Source organism: Neolamprologus brichardi, chromosome 4 (assembly GCF_056152115.1).
Source record: "Neolamprologus brichardi isolate AB-2024 chromosome 4, ASM5615211v1, whole genome shotgun sequence".
Classification (NCBI taxonomy): domain Eukaryota; kingdom Metazoa; phylum Chordata; class Actinopteri; order Cichliformes; family Cichlidae; genus Neolamprologus; species Neolamprologus brichardi.
Genome location: NC_142107.1, coordinates 17,370,046 through 17,390,875, shown reverse-complemented (window position 1 = coordinate 17,390,875; position 20,830 = coordinate 17,370,046). Strand labels below are relative to the sequence as shown.

General features: G+C 39.5%; 3 protein-coding genes across 3 annotated transcripts; 1 reads left to right on the top strand and 2 right to left on the bottom strand.

Moving 5' to 3' along the window:
- Positions 1-898: 898 nt before the first annotated feature.
- Positions 899-14,483, top strand: psmc3ip (PSMC3 interacting protein). The gene is made up of 8 exons (XM_006798213.3): positions 899-1,231; positions 1,595-1,695; positions 1,792-1,881; positions 1,955-2,066; positions 2,267-2,412; positions 13,239-13,292; positions 13,451-13,510; positions 13,915-14,483. The coding sequence occupies exons 1-8, from the start codon at positions 1,213-1,215 to the stop codon at positions 13,969-13,971; spliced, it is 639 nt and encodes a 212-aa protein (XP_006798276.2). The 5' UTR covers positions 899-1,212; the 3' UTR covers positions 13,972-14,483.
- On the bottom strand, positions 4,249-12,014 carry LOC148103002 (uncharacterized). Its single transcript, XM_087839949.1, has 2 exons — positions 10,588-12,014; positions 4,249-6,937 (listed from the first exon to the last, which is right to left on the bottom strand). Exons 1-2 carry the CDS (start codon positions 11,932-11,934, stop codon positions 4,775-4,777), a joined length of 3,510 nt encoding a protein of 1,169 aa, XP_087696075.1. The 5' UTR covers positions 11,935-12,014; the 3' UTR covers positions 4,249-4,774.
- On the bottom strand, positions 14,044-19,978 carry mlx (MAX dimerization protein MLX). Its single transcript, XM_006798214.3, has 8 exons — positions 19,865-19,978; positions 18,906-18,945; positions 18,674-18,763; positions 17,689-17,798; positions 17,507-17,609; positions 16,952-17,051; positions 16,429-16,630; positions 14,044-16,330 (listed from the first exon to the last, which is right to left on the bottom strand). Exons 1-8 carry the CDS (start codon positions 19,976-19,978, stop codon positions 16,274-16,276), a joined length of 816 nt encoding a protein of 271 aa, XP_006798277.3. The 3' UTR covers positions 14,044-16,273.
- Positions 19,979-20,830: the final 852 nt, after the last annotated feature.

Here is a 20,830-nt window from a genome sequence, read left to right as displayed (position 1 = left end):
AGGAATGGGTGGACTAAAGACCAGCTTTCCAGTGTCATTATTTTTTTTGTTTAGGAATTTTTTTGTTCTTGAATTCCTAATTTTACTGTTTTGGAGCATTATTTTAGGGTCCCCCCGTGACACGTTTGTTTTCATTTTGTTAGACATGGCACAGTTGCAAATAAAAGAAGACCACACTAGTTTGTCATGTTGTCATATTTTGATGACATACTTTTTGTTGGTCTTATTATATAATGGGTAAAAATCACCTGGCAGTAGTGATTGTGTTACTATTTATAGCAATAGTGTTCTACGGTTAAGCAGCCCAAACTGTGCCTAGAAAATATGCCACACACGATTTTACCACCAGCACCAACATTTGTTTTAATGTTTAGATCAAATTCTGATCCTACCATCTGAATGTTACAGCAGAAATTCAGACCCACCAGACCAGGCAACGTTTTCTAACCTTTTCATTTTGATGAGATACCCAGTAAGATTTTCTTCTGTAGCCCATCTTTCTTCAAAGTTCAACATTTAGAGATGCTCTTCTGCATATCTTGCTTATTGCACCCTGGTCATTCTCCTCTGACATTAATGAGACATTTCACCCAGAGAACTGCAGCAACTCTTTTCTGATCATTCTCAGTAAACCCCAAAATATGGTTGTGAGGGAAAATTCCAGTAGGTCAGCAGTGTCTAAGATTCTCAGACCAACCATGCCACGTTCAAAGTCATCCAAATCTCCTTTTTCCCTCATTGTGATGCTTTGTTTGAACGTCAGCAGCTCATCTCGACCAGGTCCGCATGTCTTTATGTATGAGTTGCTATGTGATTAGCTGAATAAATATTTGCGTTCGGGAACAGGTGTACCTAATGAAGTGGCCGGTTAGGTACATCTTGTTTTGGACTGAATTGACTGCTTCTGAGAACAGCCAAATTAAAAGAGGTGTCACTCTACTTTTTTTCGGGATATCGCTAACAACATGGAATGAAGAAGGAGATAAAGTTCTACTAAACATAAAATAATTTAAGTAAAAGAACCATTGAGATACTTTCAACCTGTCATACTTAATAACTTTTGGGGCAGAATTAACAGAGGGGCGCTCAAACGCGAAGGCAGAAGACGGGTTTTGTGCTGGTGTGTTGCATCAGTTAGCATGAACGATCTTTTCCGTGACGTACGTTTTGCGCGAAACTCTGATCTGGAAAGCTAAAGTGGAGTAGTTGGAAATGAGTAAAAAAGATAACGGTAGGTAAAAAGTTTATATTCTAGGCTATAACAAGTTAGATGGCTTGTCAGTCGCCTGCACTGAGCAAACGACGATTGTTAAAAGTCACAGATAAAAGGAAACGTTTAGCCAAACGGCTACAAGCTAGCGTTAGCTGAGACGAGCTCCGTGTTTTTATTCTTCTTCCCCTTTTCCAAACGATATACTTGTTTTAAGGAGGGGAATCATATTTATATTAAAATAGATTAGAATGATGATTGTGGCCAGCGATATTACACTATTAGATATTAACATAACCATGAAAATCTACTTCTAGTATAAGTTAAGTGTAATGTTATGGTAAGTTTAGATAAACGTTAAACTTGTCTTGCTGTCATTCACAGGGGCGGGCGTCATCCTTGCCTACCTAAATGAGAAGAACCGGCCCTACAGCGCTCAGGATGTCTTCTCTAATTTACAAAAGCAACATGGGCTGGGCAAAACGGTGAGTTTAAAAATTCAGTGAGACAATTAGATGCCTAAAATTAACCTGTTTTTCATAGCCTACAACTAAGTGTTTTTTACACATTTCTTCCAACAGGCAGTGGTCAAAGCCATGGAGCTGCTGGCCCTGGAAGGCAAGATAAAGGAGAAAATATATGGCAAGCAAAAGATTTATTTTGCTGACCAGGTTAGTCTGTTTGTCTGGAATATTATGCACGTATAATTTATAAGTAACTGAAATAACTCAATCTGTCCCACAGGCTCAGTTCAAAGATGTGAACGATGCAGACCTGAAGGCAATGGACCATCAGATCTCAGAGCTCAGTGAAGAAGTGCAATCCCTCACCCAGAGCTGCAAGCAGCTAGATGCAGGTGAAATTTTCTGCTAATCACTGCCACTATCTTCTCAGATTTTGCGCACTGTTAAGCCACAAGATGTGGCTGTTTGATACAGTAAACGGTTTACGATGAGGCTTGTCCCCACTTCTCTTTTCTCTACACGTTGTTTTTGTTCTACTGCATATGTTTGAAAGGGGATGTTCTGTAAATTTGTGTGAAATCTGTGATGACAGAACTGAAGGAGCTAAACAGCTCCCTTACAACAGAGGAAATGGTGTCAGAGATCCAGGAGCTAAAAGCAGAGTGTTCTGGGTACAGAGCCCGACTGGAGAAGATAAAGTCAGCATCAAATCACATCACGCCAGAAGAGAAGGACAAGGTGAGGAATCCACCAGGGATCTGTCCTATGGCCTCTCTTATTTATAAATGCTGTGACAAAGTATTTCCCCCTCACCGACTGTTTTTTTTTTTTTTTTTTTTTTTTTTTTTTTAAATTTGTTTTGCATATTTGTCATATTCACACGTTTCAGTAAATTTTTAATTACGGAACTAAGCTATGTCATCGCACCCATTTGCCAATGAATCCCCATCTCACTGTCCCTTCTCCCTGTTTGAGTACCATGGTCTACAGCAGGGGTGTTAAACTCAAATACACAGTGGGCCAAAATTCAAAACTGGAACAAAGTCACGGGCTAACATTAATATTTATTGAAAAAAAAAATCTTCCTCCAGATATAAGAATGAATCTTTTCTTATGGACTCAAATAAGTTTTGCTGGAAAACTGAATATGGAACAAGCAAAGCTTAATACTAAACAATATATATATTAGCTGTATAATACCAGTAGGCCAGCTCTAATAGTAATTTGGTATGGCTTCGCGGGCCTAATTACATTTGGCCCGCGGTCCAGAGTTTGACACCTATGACTTATGGCAAAGTTACAGTCTCAATGTTATTTTTTTTTTTCTCAGTGTCTTCTTGAGGGACAGTATGTGTATATGTGTACGTGATATTAAATGAATGTTTAAGTGCAGGTTATTGCGCAGACTCAGCACAGAGCATCAAAGAGTTGATTTGTAGTGTGTCACATCAGTGTGGTGGCAGCTGTCCTGGCAGCCATTTTTGGAATTCCATAAGATACTATGATTCATATCAGTATGTCACACATAAACACATTGTATTGAATGACACAAAAACAGAATCTTATGAGAATTATAAGATTCTGCTAACATTCTGTCCACATTTGATAACCTGCTTAGTGATGTGAAATCGTCATCAATGTGTGTGGGCAAAACAGAAGCAACTTTGGATTTCTAACTACAAATCCATTCTCTCTTGTTTCTTTTTGTTTTTATCCCACTCTAAAAGTTGGATGTAACAGTGAGACCAAATTCACAACCCAATAGAAACAGATCCAGGTACATTTACTGCAATATTCAAACTGAATACAGGCTGCTGGCCATTGACATGTAGTATCCTTTTGACTTGAAGTCACCTGAAACTGTAGCTGTGCTGTAAACAAATAATGAAGCACAGTTTGACCAGAATAAGAACTAGAATCTTTAACACACGAAGATAATAAAATACACAAGCTATTTGGCTGGTAACTGGCAATAAGCCAGAGGACTAATGGCCCAGAAGGCCCAAATGAAACTAGTAATGTCCAGACATCTAGCCTATATTACTTAATATTCATTAACCTATTTAAAAAGCACTTTTGCTCTGTTTCAAGTAAAGTATAAATCTGCACCTCTGATTTGTGTGATTACATTTTCTCTTTGTCTTTTTCTGCTGCAGCAGCCAAAGTCTGATTTATTAATGACAAACTAGTGGTAGAAGCATCATAACATCAGGAAAACTGGACAGTTAAAGGATTTTTCTTTTTACATAAAAAAGAAAAAAAAAAGTATATATATACCTTATTTACTTTATTTATTAAATTTTGGGTTTGTTTTGTTTTTTTGCACTACATTAGACAACATCAAAATAGCATTGACATTTTTGTTATTTGTGTTTTGTAATCTTTATAAAAACCTAGAAAACCTCTTAATCTTAACACCTCTTAATCTTTGGTATATGGCGAGGCACTGTGGACATCCAAGTTTGTGATTGTGTAGATTTTTCAAATCAATACCATGGTTGCATCTACTGAAAAACTCTGTGAAGCTTAAATCTCAGTGACCTTGACTTCAAAGTCAGAGGTCAACTTTTCTGAAAATCGGAGGAGTTTCACATTTATAACGCAGGTATGTCTACTAGGAGGCTGAAGGGTAGCACTATATATTTATAAACAATCAAAAACAACAATTTATTTCCAATTTGTATGGAATTTATTTCTGTAAACATGGTGTTTTAGGTCGGATTAAAGGACTGATGTGATGGTAAGGTGTCCGCTGCTCTGCTTTGAATATTGGTAGGCTTTTTTTTTTTTTTTTAAATTTTCACAAGAATTGCTACTTCCCCTAGAGTTTTGGCCACCCCAGCAATCAGAAGATTCCCTATGAGCAAGCATTTAGCGACAGTGGGAAGGAAAAACTCCCTTTATAAAGGAAGAAACCTTCGACAGAACCAGGCTCAGGAAGGGACAGTCATCTGCCGTGACTGGTTGGGGTGGGGGGAGTGAAAATTTAAAAAAAAAAGAAAAAGAAAAAGCCAAAGTGATAATTATTGGAGCAGCTTAATTAATATTTCCAGTGTAATTTGCTGTTAATATCCTTTTCCAACCCCAGTTTGTGTTTTTATCACTTTTGTCCAGGGTGGAAAATGCCATGCTGGAGATTGACTCTGTATGGTTTTTCAATGTTGATACTTGGGAACCTGTTGGAGAGGCCAGGGTTGAAAAAGGGATGCCGGAGAACCTGAGAGGGTGTTATCCGCTGGTGTGCATCCAAGGCCAACATCTCTTTAATTAGGCTGACAAATAAGCGTTGGCCATCTTCTGGTCCTCGTCTAAACATCATTATTTGTTCGAGGTCATCCAGACGTTTAAGTTTTATGTATCTTGTCTCCAAAGATTCATATCCTGTCTCGTATTTAAATTGTTGGGCGGTCTTAAATGTCCAGCGTTGTTGGTTGTAGTTGTAGTTGTCTTTTGTGAAATAGTCTTCAGTGTACACGCCAGGATCGAGAACATGATCTGGTGGCTGACCCTGAGTCTCTATGATGAATTTCAAAACATCATAATATTTTTTTCCAGGGTAGAGTGGCACCCCTGTAACAAGCTCCACAGCCACCAGCCCCAGAGACCACATGTCACATGCTTCGTTATAAGGAAGGCCAAGCATAACCTCAGGTGCACTATAACCAACTGTCCCCACACGGTCACCAGGCATCACTGCAGACGCAGGACATGCGAGGCCAAAGTCTATAAGTCTGACGTTGACTGGAGACTCATAGCGATTTACAACCATGATGTTTCCAGGTTTGAGGTCAGCGTGCACTATTCCCAAAGAACACAGGTGGGACAGAGCATTTGTGAGTTGACCTAAAATTGGCCTGACCTCGCTTATGGGGAGACGCCGGTTATTCGGGTCCTGTATGTAGTCCCACAGGCATTGATCTAGGAGTTCAAATTTCAGGCAAACCCGCTCTCTGTCAAGGAAGAAGCCGTTCCATTGAACAATGTTGGCGGCATCTGGATCCAACCTTCGCAGCTGCTCCAGGATGAAAATTTCCTTTTTTGCCTGTTGCAGAATATCAGGGCGGCTCTTGTTCACCTTAATAGCCACAGCATGGTTGGTTTTGGTATCACGGCATTTGGCTACAATACCAAAGCCCCCTTCTCCGAGGAAAGCCTCTACCTTGTAGTGGTTTCCCAAAATGCTCCCTTTAACTATTTCAAGCTCATCTGAGCTGAAGGATGGGCTGGCTGATGTGTGGACGAATACTTGCTGAGAAAATTCAACTGAGTTTTGAAAACTGCAGTTGATTTTCTCTGATCTCTTGCATTTCAAGTTTGAAGGGTGCTGAAAGACCACAGGGTTTTGTGGTCTTTCAGCACTCATGTCAATGCAAGGGGAACTCTTAGGGTTGAAAAAGGGATGCCGGAGAACCTCCGACGGTGTTATGCGCTGGTTTGCATCCAAGGCCAACATCTGTTTAATTAAGCTTACAAACAAGCGTTGGCCATTTTCAGGTCCTCTTCTAAACATCATTACTTGTTCGAGGTCATCCAGACGCGTCAGTTTTATGTATCTTGTCTCCTGGGACTCATATCGTGTCTCGTACTGAAATTGTTGGTCAGTCTTAAATGTCCAGCGCTGTTGGTTGTCGTTGTCTTCAATGAAATAGTCTTCAGTGTACACACCAGAGTCTAGAACATGATCTGGTGGCTGACCCTGAGTCTCTATGATGAATTTCAAAACATCATAGTCTTCATTTCCAGGGTAGAGTGGCACCCCTGTACCAAGCTCCACAGCTACCAGCCCCAGAGACCACATGTCACTTGCTTCATTGTAAGGAATGCCAAGCATAACTTCAGGTGCACTATAACCAACCGTCCCCACACGGTCACCAGGCATCACTGCAGACGCAGGACATGCGAGGCCAAAGTCTATAAGTTTGACTTTGATGGGAGACTCATGGCGGTTTACAACCATGATGTTTCCAGGTTTGAGGTCAGCGTGCACTATTCCCACAGAACCCAGGTGGGACAGAGCATTTGTGAGCTGACCTAAAATTGGCCTGACTTCGCTTATGGGGAGACCCTGGTTTTTCCGGTCCCCTATATAGTCCCACAGGCATTGATCAAGGAGTTCGAACTTTAAGCAAACCCGCTCCCCGTCGTGGAAAAAGCCGTTCCATTTAACAATGTTGGCGGCATCTGGATCCAACCTTCTCAGCTGCTCCAGGATGAAAATTTCCAGTTTTGCCTGTTGCAGAATATCAGGGTCGCTCTTGTTGACCTTAATAGCCACAGCTCGGTTGGTCATGGTATCACGGCATTTGGCTACAATACCAAAGCCCCCTTCTCCAAGGAAAGCCTCTACCTTGTAGTGTTTTCCCAAAATGCTCCCTTTAACTATTCCAAGCTCATTTGAGCGGAAGGATGGGTTAGCTGACATGGTGAAATGTGTCAGCTTGGTCAGTGAATTGCTAAGTAACGCAAAATTCTCTCAAAACTCTCCAAAAGGGTTTGCTTACTGTCAGGTCAAGGTCCGTTGAGCAGCAAAGTTTAACAGAGCAAAGCTCCTATTTAAGGGTTTTCTCTCTCAGCAAGATGATGACATCACAAGGGATCAAAGGCATTCTACTTTGGATCAAAGACATTCTATTTTTGATCAATGGCATTCTATTTTTTCAGTTGAAACACTGAAAAAAAATAGTGTTTCAACAGGGCAGGCTGGCGCCCTGTGGGAGGCAGAGGTGATAGGGTAAGGATACAGAGGATAAGAAAAGATCTTATCTGTCAGCTCATCGGCGAGCAGCCGCAGAATCACAGGTGCAGCTTGGAAGGGGATGGAGAGTGAAGACAAAATCAACAATGACTTATGGCAGGGGTGTCAAACTCAAATACACAGTGGGCCAAAATTCAAAACTGGAACAAAGTTGGGGGCTAACATTAATATTTATTGAAAAAAAAATCTTCCTCCAGATATAAGAATGAATCTTTTCTTATGGACTCAAATAAGTTTTGCTGGAAAACTGAATATGGAACAAGCAAAGCTTAATACTAAACAATATATATATTAGCTGTATAATACCAGTAGGCCAGCTCTAATAGTAATTTGGTATGGCTTCGCGGGCCAGAGTTTGACACCTATGACTTATGGCAAAGTTACAGTCTCAATGTTATTTTTTTTTCTCAGTGTCTTCTTGAGGGACAGTATGTGTATATGTGTACGTGATATTAAATGAATGTTTAAGTGCAGGTTATTGTGCAGACTCAGCACAGAGCATCAAAGAGTTGATTTGTAGTGTGTCACATCAGTGTGGTGGCAGCTGTCCTGGCAGCCATTTTTGGAATTCCATAAGATACTATGATTCATATCAGTATGTCACACATAAACACATTGTATTGAATGACACAAAAACAGAATCTTATGAGAATTATAAGATTCTGCTAACATTCTGTCCACATTTGATAACCTGCTTAGTGATGTGAAATCGTCATCAATGTGTGTGGGCAAAACAGAAGCAACTTTGGATTTCTAACTACAAATCCATTCTCTCTTGTTTCTTTTTGTTTTTATCCCACTCTAAAAGTTGGATGTAACAGTGAGACCAAATTCACAACCCAATAGAAACAGATCCAGGTACATTTACTGCAATATTCAAACTGAATACAGGCTGCTGGCCATTGACATGTAGTATCCTTTTGACTTGAAGTCACCTGAAACTGTAGCTGTGCTGTAAACAAATAATGAAGCACAGTTTGACCAGAATAAGAACTAGAATCTTTAACACACGAAGATAATAAAATACACAAGCTATTTGGCTGGTAACTGGCAATAAGCCAGAGGACTAATGGCCCAGAAGGCCCAAATGAAACTAGTAATGTCCAGACATCTAGCCTATATTACTTAATATTCATTAACCTATTTAAAAAGCACTTTTGCTCTGTTTCAAGTAAAGTGTAAATCTGCACCTCTGATTTGTGTGATTACATTTTCTCTTTGTCTTTTTCTGCTGCAGCAGCCAAAGTCTGATTTATTAATGACAAACTAGTGGTAGAAGCATCATAACATCAGGAAAACTGGACAGTTAAAGGATTTTTCTTTTTACATAAAAAAGAAAAAAAAAAGTATATATATATACCTTATTTACTTTATTTATTAAATTTTGGGTTTGTTTTGTTTTTTTGCACTACATTAGACAACATCAAAATAGCATTGACATTTTTGTTATTTGTGTTTTGTAATCTTTATAAAAACCTAGAAAACCTCTTAATCTTAACACCTCTTAATCTTTGGTATATGGCGAGGCACTGTGGACATCCAAGTTTGTGATTGTGTAGATTTTTCAAATCAATACCATGGTTGCATCTACTGAAAAACTCTGTGAAGCTTAAATTTCAGTGACCTTGACTTCAAAGTCAGAGGTCAACTTTTCTGAAAATCGGAGGAGTTTCACATTTATAACGCAGGTATGTCTACTAGGAGGCTGAAGGGTAGCACTATATATTTATAAACAATCAAAAACAACAATTTATTTCCAATTTGTATGGAATTTATTTCTGTAAACATGGTGTTTTAGGTCAGATTAAAGGACTGATGTGATGGTAAGGTGTCCGCTGCTCTGCTTTGAATATTGGTAGGCTTTTTTTTTTTTTTTTAAATTTTCACAAGAATTGCTACTTTCCCTAGAGTTTTGGCCACCCCAGCAATCAGAAGATTCCCTATGAGCAAGCATTTAGCGACAGTGGGAAGGAAAAACTCCCTTTATAAAGGAAGAAACCTTCGACAGAACCAGGCTCAGGAAGGGACAGTCATCTGCCGTGACTGGTTGGGGTGGGGGGAGTGAAAATTTAAAAAAAAAAGAAAAAGAAAAAGCCAAAGTGATAATTATTGGAGCAGCTTAATTAATATTTCCAGTGTAATTTGCTGTTAATATCCTTTTCCAACCCCAGTTTGTGTTTTTATCACTTTTGTCCAGGGTGGAAAATGCCATGCTGGAGATTGACTCTGTATGGTTTTTCAATGTTGATACTTGGGAACCTGTTGGAGAGGCCAGGGTTGAAAAAGGGATGCCGGAGAACCTGAGAGGGTGTTATCCGCTGGTGTGCATCCAAGGCCAACATCTCTTTAATTAGGCTGACAAATAAGCGTTGGCCATCTTCTGGTCCTCGTCTAAACATCATTATTTGTTCGAGGTCATCCAGACGTTTAAGTTTTATGTATCTTGTCTCCAAAGATTCATATCCTGTCTCGTATTTAAATTGTTGGGCGGTCTTAAATGTCCAGCGTTGTTGGTTGTAGTTGTAGTTGTCTTTTGTGAAATAGTCTTCAGTGTACACGCCAGGATCGAGAACATGATCTGGTGGCTGACCCTGAGTCTCTATGATGAATTTCAAAACATCATAATATTTTTTTCCAGGGTAGAGTGGCACCCCTGTAACAAGCTCAACAGCCACCAGCCCCAGAGACCACATGTCACATGCTTCGTTATAAGGAAGGCCAAGCATAACCTCAGGTGCACTATAACCAACTGTCCCCACACGGTCACCAGGCATCACTGCAGACGCAGGACATGCGAGGCCAAAGTCTATAAGTCTGACGTTGACTGGAGACTCATAGCGATTTACAACCATGATGTTTCCAGGTTTGAGGTCAGCGTGCATTATTCCCAAAGAACACAGGTGGGACAGAGCATTTGTGAGTTGACCTAAAATTGGCCTGACTTCGCTTATGGGGAGACGCCGGTTATTCGGGTCCCGTATGTAGTCCCACAGGCATTGATCTAGGAGTTCAAATTTCAGGCAAACCCGCTCTCTGTCAAGGAAGAAGCCGTTCCATTGAACAATGTTGGCGGAATCTGGATCCAACCTTCGCAGCTGCTCCAGGATGAAAATTTCCAGTTTTGCCTGTTGCAGAATATCAGGGCGGCTCTTGTTCACCTTAATAGCCACAGCACGGTTGGTTTTGGTATCACGGCATTTGGCTACAATACCAAAGCCCCCTTCTCCGAGGAAAGCCTCTACCTTGTAGTGGTTTCCCAAAATGCTCCCTTCAACTATTTCAAGCTCATCTGAGCTGAAGGATGGGCTGGCTGACGTGTGGACGAATACTTGCTGAGAAAATTCAACTGAGTTTTGAAAACTGCAGTTGATTTTCTCTGATCTCTTGCATTTCAAGTTTGAAGGGTGCTGAAAGACCACAGGGTTTTGTGGTCTTTCAGCACTCATGTCAATGCAAGGGGAACTCTTAGGGTTGAAAAAGGGATGCCGGAGAACCTCCGACGGTGTTATGCGCTGGTTGGCATCCAAGGCCAACATCTGTTTAATTAAGCTTACAAACAAACGTTGGCCATTTTCAGGTCCTCTTCTAAACATCATTACTTGTTCGAGGTCATCGAGACGCGTCAGTTTTATGTATCTTGTCTCCTGGGACTCATATCGTGTCTCGTACTGAAATTGTTGGTCAGTCTTAAATGTCCAGCGCTGTTGGTTGTCGTTGTCTTCAATGAAATAGTCTTCAGTGTACACACCAGAGTCTAGAACATGATCTGGTGGCTGACCCTGAGTCTCTATGATGAATTTCAAAACATCATAGTCTTCATTTCCAGGGTAGAGTGGCACCCCTGTACCAAGCTCCACAGCTACCAGCCCCAGAGACCACATGTCACTTGCTTCATTGTAAGGAAGGCCAAGCATAACTTCAGGTGCACTATAACCAACCGTCCCCACACGGTCACCAGGCATCACTGCAGACGCAGGACATGCGAGGCCAAAGTCTATAAGTTTGACTTTGATGGGAGACTCATGGCGGTTTACAACCATGATGTTTCCAGGTTTGAGGTCAGCGTGCACTATTCCCACAGAACCCAGGTGGGACAGAGCATTTGTGAGCTGACCTAAAATTGGCCTGACTTCGCTTATGGGGAGACCCTGGTTTTTCCGGTCTCCTATATAGTCCCACAGGCATTGATCAAGGAGTTCGAACTTTAAGCAAACCCGCTCCCCGTCGTGGAAAAAACCGTTCCATTTAACAATGTTGGCGGCATCTGGATCCAACCTTCTCAGCTGCTCCAGGATGAAAATTTCCAGTTTTGCCTGTTGCAGAATATCAGGGTCGCTCTTGTTGACCTTAATAGCCACAGCATGGTTGGTCATGGTATCACGACATTTGGCTACAATACCAAAGCCCCCTTCTCCAAGGAAAGCCTCTACCTTGTAGTGTTTTCCCAAAATGCTCCCTTTAACTATTCCAAGCTCATTTGAGCGGAAGGATGGGCTGGCTGACATGGTGAAATGTGTCAGTGAATTGCTAAGTAACGCGAAATTCTCTCAAAACTCTCCAAAAGGGTTTGCTTACTGTCAGGTCAAGGTCCGTTGAGCAGCAAAGTTTAACAGAGCAAAGCTCCTATTTAAGGGTTTTCTCTCTCAGCAAGATGATGACATCACAAGGGATCAAAGGCATTCTACTTTGGATCAAAGGCATTCTATTTTTGATCAATGGCATTCTATTTTTTCAGTTGAAACACTGAAAAAAAATAGTGTTTCAACAGAGCAGGCTGGCGCCCTGTGGGAGGCAGAGGTGATAGGGTAAGGATACAGAGGATAAGAAAAGATCTTATCTGTCAGCTCATCGGCGAGCAGCCGCAGAATCACAGGTGCAGCTTTGCAAAATCAACAATGACTTATGGCAGGGGTGTCAAACTCAAATACACAGTGGGCCAAAATTCAAAACTGGAACAAAGTCACGGGCTAACATTAATATTTATTGAAAAAAAAAAATCTTCCTCCAGATATAAGAATGAATCTTTTCTTATGGACTCAAATAAGTTTTGCTGGTAAACTGAATATGGAACAAGCAAAGTTTAAAACTAAACAATATATATATTAGCTGTATAATACCAGTAGGCCAGCTCTAATAGTAATTTGGTATGGCTTCGCGGGCCAAATGTAATTAGGCTGCGGGCGGGCCAGAGTTTGACACCTATGGTCTACAGCCTTCAGTTTTCCTCTGTCTTCCACAGTGTCATATAAAAATCTTAATGATCCATGAGTCAGCTGTGCATATACTGTTCAGAAGGTATCTGAGAGTACACCTTGGATGGGGCTGGGGTTTTTTTCCTAGAGAGTAGGGTACTGCTCCCATGTGGCTGTTTAACATCTCATTTCACTGTAGATCAGCTTGTTAGTCTCGGTAATGGTAATGGTGGCGGCATAGTGCTGCATTCACATCATCTAGTAGAGCCTCTCAGGGTACTTCACGTAGTCTTGGTAACGGAGGATCCAGGTTTCAAGCTTGCCATGATCTCCTGCACTCAACAATCTTTCTTCTGGCGCACTTGGGGCTTGGTACCCAATCTCTGGTGGGGGTGATAATGATATCTCCCCCCAACCTGTCGTACTGACTCCCCCTTGCCGTAGCATTTTTTGTACCTCATCAATCTCCAACTGTGAGAGCAGTCCCTTCTTCTGAACGTTGGATCTGCAATGTTGATGTTGGGTATTGAACTTGCCACTCCTGCCCCAAAGGTGTGTTACCTTACCACTACGCTATCCAGCTGCTTATATATATTATTGTTGTTTTTAATTTGCAGGTATATAGAGAACGAGATCTCTACGTTAAAGAGTGGAAAAAGAGGAAGAGACTGGTAATCTTTTTCACTTAAGTTCCTTTTTGTATTCATAGCTCATATGTTTCGTATTGCATGCCATGTATTTAAAAAGTGCAGTACAATCCCTTTCATTAGTGTGAGTGAAACTGCATATGGATATGTTATTAAAGTGTTTGGCACCTTGTTTGTGTTAGGCTTCAGACATGACAAATGCAATCCTCGAGGGTTATCCAAAGAGCAAAAAGGAGTTCCTGGTGAGTTTAACACACAAAAAAAAATCCTTTTTAAGAATGAAATAAAGTTCTTGCTGTCAAAGGAGCTTGCAAAGAAAAGCGTCTGGACTGGGTGATGTGAAACTGGGTGTGGGTGATTGGGACCCACACCCAGTTTCACACCTTGGCTCAGGCGATTAGAGGATCATCAGGGGGTCCTTTTGTCCCTCTGTGGGGGGATACTCCCACTAGGTTTATATCTGGGACTCTCCACCATTTGACCTTAGAATTGAAGAAGCTTCTCGGATGAGAGGTGAAACGTCTTCAACTTAAAGAAGTCCAGACGCTTTTCTTTGCAAGCTCCTTTGACTACGATGACCTGGATGACTGAGAACCTTCACAGACAAAGTTCTTGCTATTACCTGCAATATTCTGCTTCTTCACAGGAAGAAGTTGGAGTGGAGACTGATGAGGACTGTAAAGTAGTTCCTCCAAATACTTGAACAAGAAAGTTATTTTACAGTCACCTTGCCACTAATCTAAGCAAATGGATTACACAGGAAAGCAATCAGAAGCCCAGAGAATACTTTATTTATGGCCCCTTTTTTTGAATAAATAGTTAAATTTAATAAATGCTTTAATTGAAAAAAAGTTCATAACTGAAAGTATGATTTTATAAAAAAAAAAAAATGCTTTGTTGCTTGTGAAACTCTTAAGACTTCCACATCAATTGACAACACAGTCATGCTCTTCACCTCAAAGGCAACGCTGGTTTAAATTTTCCCTTTTAAACAGATTTAACCAATCCTGAGCTTTCCAGTGAAAATGACAAGGCTTTATTTAAATGTTTAAAATCTATACATTGTTGTTCTTGTTCAACTCCATCTTGCTTTTATTTTCTGAAAGCATAAATTAAAATGTATAATGTATATATCTATATTTTTGAATTACAGTTGTACTGTTTTCTGCTTATTAAATGTTCAAGATCATAAATTCTGATGCTGAAGCGCCACAATTGTTTTAGTTTAATTCTTGTGAAGCATAAATAAAATAAGTTACATTAGCTGCACAGTTGGGAACCACTGCCTAGCTTTATGATTTTTCCTGTTATTGTTATTTCCACATAATTTGGATGACAAAAAAACCCCTCAGTGGCCACTTCATTAGGCAAACCTATGAAATTGAATACAATCAAATTCATAGTGTTCTCTCAGAGGTACAGATTTAAAACCTATTTTAAATATTCAACCTCCTTGGATTGTCAATTAAAAATGTCAACATTCAACACCACAGCAAACTACAACACTAAAAGAGCTGTACATTAATGCATAGATGACACCCATCTGCTGGTGTATATTTAAAGAAAGAAAAAAAACTTTATAAAGCAGAATTTAAGGCTCAGACTGGATTTTACAGAGGGGGGGAGGGGGTAACTAAAAGTGGCCACTGAGTGTACATGGCTTGTATAACAGAATTATTAATACACTTGAAACAACTTAAGCCAGTTACAAAAACAAAAAAACATTTCCATGAATACAGCAAACACAGGGAAGGATGTTTATAGAAACAACAAAAAACCTTCATTAAAATGAGCTGTCACCTACTTGAAATTCACTCATTATAATTCAGCACAGCATGAACTTGGCTGGTGCAGTTCAAAGGGACAGTTTTTGGTGGGAAAAAAAGCAGGTTCTGGCTGATACACAGCATAGCATGAACTGCATCTTAGCCACAAAAGTAAACAATGTTCATTCTGCTGGAATTGGACCAACTGAAGCTGAAATTTTAAGCTTTTTGATTAAAGGAAAATCTGAAAATTGCAGAAAGATCACCACACACATTGCTTCATAGTGTGATGTAGCTCAATTATGAGACAGAATACTCATTACATTTCCTGCCATTGAAGCCTAATTGAATTGAAATACGCCAACTATAAAATGTTAAATGGCACACTGTAAAGAGATTTAAATTTATACATACATTAATTTGACATTTCAGCACTTTGTCAGCTTGTCACAGCTCCATTTATGTACATCTCAAAATGTGTCGGATTACAAGCCAAATCCCAGTGATAAATTGTTGAGATCTCATATAGCATTTTCCTGATAACACTTAGCAATGATTGTTACTCTGCAGTAGTTTCCATTATCTGCTACAGCTGAGGAGTGTCTCAGTGTTCGTCCACTGAAGCTGAAACAGCTCCTTTGGTTCAGCATTAAGCTACAAAGTCATGCTTGATGTGACAGAGGGGAACGTGTTGGCTCATGAGTTCCCTCCCCCCTCTTTTCTCTCTGTTGATTATTTTAAAATGCACCATAAACTTTACCATCAGTTCACTCAATCTGTAAGAAGAGTTCTCGCTATTAAGACCTAATCTCCCTTCCTTGTGTTTTTCATCTCAGTGTGGGCAACTATGGCTACTGCAGATGGTGATTACCATTAGTTAAACACAATATTTTGCCTGCCACACATTGAAAACTGCACTTTCAGTGACTTCTGTACTGCTGGGTTCCCAAATCAAATAACAATCAGAAGATCCTGAAATACACTCAGTTAAACATGTATGTACATTTCAATGCTTAAAGTGATTTGCATTAAACTTATATCTGCTCATTCCAATGCCACCTTTCACCTCTGCCACATGTGATGAGGTAATCAAATTGCAGCCAGGGAGTCACTAATGAGTCAAAGTGAGTGTAAATACTGTGGCATAGCTTGGGGCTGATCAACATTTTTTTTTACTCTTAGAGGCCAGAGTAAGCTCAAAAAGTCAATTTTTGGGAGTTAACCAGAGGCCAGGTGGAGTCAGTAAAGCTGACCGTTGAGCTGCCGCAGCACTCCAACAACAAACTCCCGCAGCGTCTAGGAAAGAACATAAGCAGAAAACAAATTATAAATATCTCAACATAAAACACAAAATAATAAAGTTCTCATGGTTTTTTTTTAAACATACTCCTTACCTGTGGCTTGCAGTGTTCCTCAATCCAACTGAAAACACAGGCCGAAAGTTCTTGGAAGCTGCTCACTGAAACAGAGTTGCTGAAAGATTGAAACAGGGAGTCCATGATGCTCTGAAAGATGTTGAACTTGACCTGGTCCGACACCTGATCCTCTCCCTGCTGTGGGTTGTTCTGGTGAGCCTTCACTATGTGCTCATAGTTCCTATTAAAACATTTTAAAAAAAGGGAGGGGGGGGGGTTAATATAGTTTCATAAACAATGAATTTGAGTCATTCTTTTGAGAACATGGATAAAAGCACACATCAATGCATTCCCTAATCCATAGTTTTCTTTCTTTGCCCCAGACCAGCATTCTTTTTACAATCTGTCTTTCCATCGGTCTGGATGGAGAAAAGATGTGACTTGCACACAGTGCAGGTATGTTGAGAGGATTTAGGGAAGTCTCAGATCGCCAAAAAAAGAAGGCCTGTGAAGTACACAATGTGGAAAAAGCTGTTTGGCTTATGAATTTTAAACCACTCACGTTTTCATAATCTTAAGCGCCATCACTTCTTTTCTTAGGACAGAAACTTCCTCCTCTTGCTTCTTCTTTTCTTTGTGAAGGAAATGGATGTAGTCAATTGCTAAAAAAAAAAAAAAACACACAACAACAACCAAGAAATCGTCAGTCGGGGATTTCTGCCTTATACACAAGTTTTAGGTACACTGTTGAAAGTTAACCTTTATACTGAGGGTGTTGGTACTGTTACTTCCCCTTTTGTTGGGTAAAGGAGCCCCTGCAAGACAGGAAATATCTGTTCTTCCTTGAACTTAGTCTATCGTCTCTTTTTATTGTTAAATGTGGCCAAGTGAGATGTAACTTTGAAAAGCTAGCACCATACACAACAAGTTCAGTACAAAGCACTCATAGCACATAAACATAAACTAGGATAGAAAATTGCTCTTTTCTTATCAAGATGTCAGATGTATTAATTAATATATAGATTATCTCCAACTAAATCTGAAGTCAAGGTTACTCAGCAGAGGCAGTCCAAGTTTGTCCAAATGTTAACAAAAGTTATGTTTGACCACATCTTACTTTTTTGCAGAATAGTAGCCTTGCTGATCTTCTGTGCTCCCACCGCAAATTCAGACTGCTGCTGGCAGGTTGGAACGATTGACTGGAGGTCATCATATCCTTTCTAATGTTAAAAGAGAGCAACTAGTAACTACTGAAAAAAGTTAAAGCAAATCTCCAAATTTCAAGATATGAGTCCTTACTTTAATAGCATCTCTACGCTTCTGCTCAGCTTGTGTGTGTGCTTGTCTCCGACGATCTTTATACGAGTCCTTATATGATGTTTCATGCCTGTAGTCGCTGTCTTCATCATCTATGTGGGAATAGATTAATACTCATTAATGAACAAATAAAAATCTGAACCATGACATTAGCAGTGTTTTTGTTAGCCAACTTACAAAATGCTGAGGTAGCTATTTTCAAAAAGTTGATCAAATCAATTCATAACTGTACAGGATTATTAACCCTGGAGTTATTCCTGTGTTGGCACTCATTTCACACATATAGGCAACACTCATTGTTTTTCATCAGTATGAATTACTGTGATGCACTTAATTTACAAAGTAAATTATTATTTAACATCTCATAAAACCCTCAAAGAATTTAAGAAAATATTGTAAAATACAAAACACATGTTTCCATAATTTAACATGGACTGATACAAGAAACATTTTCTACCTCACACAGCAATCCCTGTGTTTGGGAAGTAAGAAAATTTTATGTATAAAACATTGTACAGCAAAATAGAGTAAAATAAATATGAAAATTAACTGCTGTAACAGCAATACAAAAGATATTTAGATCTTTATTTATATTTATTCAAACTATATTTTTGTTTTTTAAGACATATTTAAGGGCCATGTTAAATGTTTTGTTACTCTAACACATACATTTTCTAACTTCTGGAATAAATAAAAATAAAAGCTTTAGAGCGAAGCTTAATATATATTTTTTATTAATTACAAGCAATTTTTCCTTTTGTACAAATCCTGGAGAAATATAAGCAAAGCTATCTCTGTGTCTCATTGTATTTCGCTTTTACACTAAATAAACAAAAATGAAACTTTTTTTTAAAATATCTGACTGGCTCAGGCTACAACAACCAAACAAGTAAACAATTAACCTACACTACAATTACATTACTAGTATCAAACTATCACATAAATATACAACATTCAAACCCAGTACCTGTATTTGGCACTGAAGAGGCACTTGTTGAGCCGATACTGTTGGCCCGGGACACTACAGTACCCTTTCTAATTGCTTCAGAAATATAACCTAGACAACAAGACAGCAGTGATCAAACATAACTCACAACAAAATCAAAACATATTTTGATATACATCTATAATCGGAATCATATGAGAGATCAGATTACACTGGTGATGAAGTACAACACAAGAACTGACTGAATACTCACTGTTGTCAAAGCCACCATCGCTGAAAGCACCATCGGATGTCTGCCGAGCCATCATGAGAGAGCAGAAGATAGAAAAAGGCAAAAAAAATAAGAGGCTGTGAAGCTAATGGCAAGGGAAAATGCTGTGCTGCCCTACATTTGTTTGACAAAAGAGCAATAGCCAGCCAGTTAAGCCCCCACTGTGCATTGCCCTGATTTGTCCAATTCAGGAAAACAGGTGGGTAAAAAGCTGTAGAAAATAAGAGCCTTCATCACAGAACTATTGTTTGATGTAGGGCACAGCTGTCTAATTTGTGGTTTCCAAAGACCTCAAAAGCTCAGGAGGGGAAAAAATGAATATATGTTAAGTTTAAACAATAGATCCTACTACATGTTTACTTACGTACTGTAAAATTACTATACCCGATTTATTTTAGAGACATATTTTTTAAAATGGGGGCCCTGAACACATGTTAATTATTATTAATTATTTATTTTCTTTATTTTATTTCCACAGACTCCATATTAAGGAGTCGGTGGAACGAAGACAATTTCTGTGGTCTGGTAATTAATTATATATAGTATATAGTAGCCTATCAGACAAGGTAATGTGAGCTTCACAAACACTGATGCTGCACTGTAGATTTGCAAGAAAGAAGCAGCTACTCTGACCTTTTTTCTTTTATTTAACTTTGCGTGTGTAGGTGAAGACATGTTGTATACACCATAGGGCGAACAATGGCTGATTTGTTTACATAAGTAGGCAATTGGTTAGCTAACCAATACAGCTTTCTAACGTTATCAAAACCTCGGAAGCTAACGTTAGTTAGCCACGGAGCTAACAAACCGTGTACTCACTGCACTTTACTAAAGCTTCAACTTTAAGACAGCACAGCTTTTGCCATTTGCCAGTGCTGCCATACGCCTAACACATGAGTCATTTGAAACCAAAAAAGAGGTTTCTGATAGCAGTTACTCACTTTCCACTGGTCCTCAGGAGATGTTGTCGGGTCCGTCATTTTGGAATGCGACGAATTTCTTCTTCTGTGCACCATGGTAGTGAATTGTATCTGTTCTTGAAAGCGCCACCCCATGGTTTGGAAGTAATACTGCAGTGACTGACCGCATAGAATGTAGGTTTTATGTCACAGAAGGACTGTATTGAAAAGAAAAACCAAACAAACAGAAGGCATACATAGTAAGAGGGGAAAACTAAAATATTTTTTTTATCAGTTCTTTGTCTCTTAAACACTTAAATAAATCTGCTTTCTTTCAACTGCTCTCTAATCTTGTTCATCATGGCCAGTGAAAATCTTAGCATCTTCAACTCTGCCACCTCCAGGTCTGCGTATCTCTTTTTTTTAGCGATAACATTTCCTATCTCATTTTTGCAGCTATCTTCCTGTCACAAATCACCCCTGAAACCCGTGTCAATCCTCTCCATCCTGCATGCATTCTCTTCTTTAGGTATCTTGTGTACCTACTGTTGCTTTACATGAAAAACTCCAAGTATTTAAACTCACTTTACTTCAATACCTCTACTCCACCGTTACACCTGTAAGTAAATGATTAGCTTTATCCTTTTGATGATTTTTTCCCAGCATTTCCCTGATGTCTAAACACCTCTCCAATCTTCTCTTTTGATCTTTTCTTTTCACTCAGCTGATAACACTGTTGCCTTCCCGTGAGTCTCAGAAAGCTTTGAAAATGAATATCCTGTTGCATCAGAGCTAATCATTTTCACTTTCTCGAAGAAATGCATCTGTGATAAACTTATTATTCTTTTCCTCAATAGAAATCATTTGTATACACAAAAACTTCTTAAATTACTGAGCCAACAAAAGGCTCAGTAATTTAAGTAATTCCCACTGGATAGATCTCACTAGATGCAGTAGTCATCTTCACCCACAGAGGGGTGTTGTTTGACAATTCTTGTCATGCTGAAA

Excerpts from the sequence above, each read along its gene's own strand:
- mlx (XM_006798214.3), bottom strand. The coding sequence starts at position 19,978 with ATGGGGTGGCGCTTTCAAGAACAGATACAATTCACTACCATGGTGCAC. Across the intron at positions 17,610-17,688 it reads AGCGTAGAGATGCTATTAAA|AAAGGATATGATGACCTCCA; the intron begins GTAAGGACTCAT and ends TTTTAACATTAG. Across the intron at positions 16,331-16,428 it reads AGGAACACTGCAAGCCACAG|ACGCTGCGGGAGTTTGTTGT; the intron begins GTAAGGAGTATG and ends GTTCTTTCCTAG.
- LOC148103002 (XM_087839949.1), bottom strand. The coding sequence starts at position 11,934 with ATGTCAGCCAGCCCATCCTTCCGCTCAAATGAGCTTGGAATAGTTAAA. Across the intron at positions 6,938-10,587 it reads ACCGTGCTGTGGCTATTAAG|GTCAACAAGAGCGACCCTGA; the intron begins GTGAACAAGAGC and ends GTGGCTATTAAG.
- psmc3ip (XM_006798213.3), top strand. Across the intron at positions 1,696-1,791 it reads AACATGGGCTGGGCAAAACG|GCAGTGGTCAAAGCCATGGA; the intron begins GTGAGTTTAAAA and ends TTCTTCCAACAG. Across the intron at positions 13,293-13,450 it reads GGAAAAAGAGGAAGAGACTG|GCTTCAGACATGACAAATGC; the intron begins GTAATCTTTTTC and ends TGTTTGTGTTAG.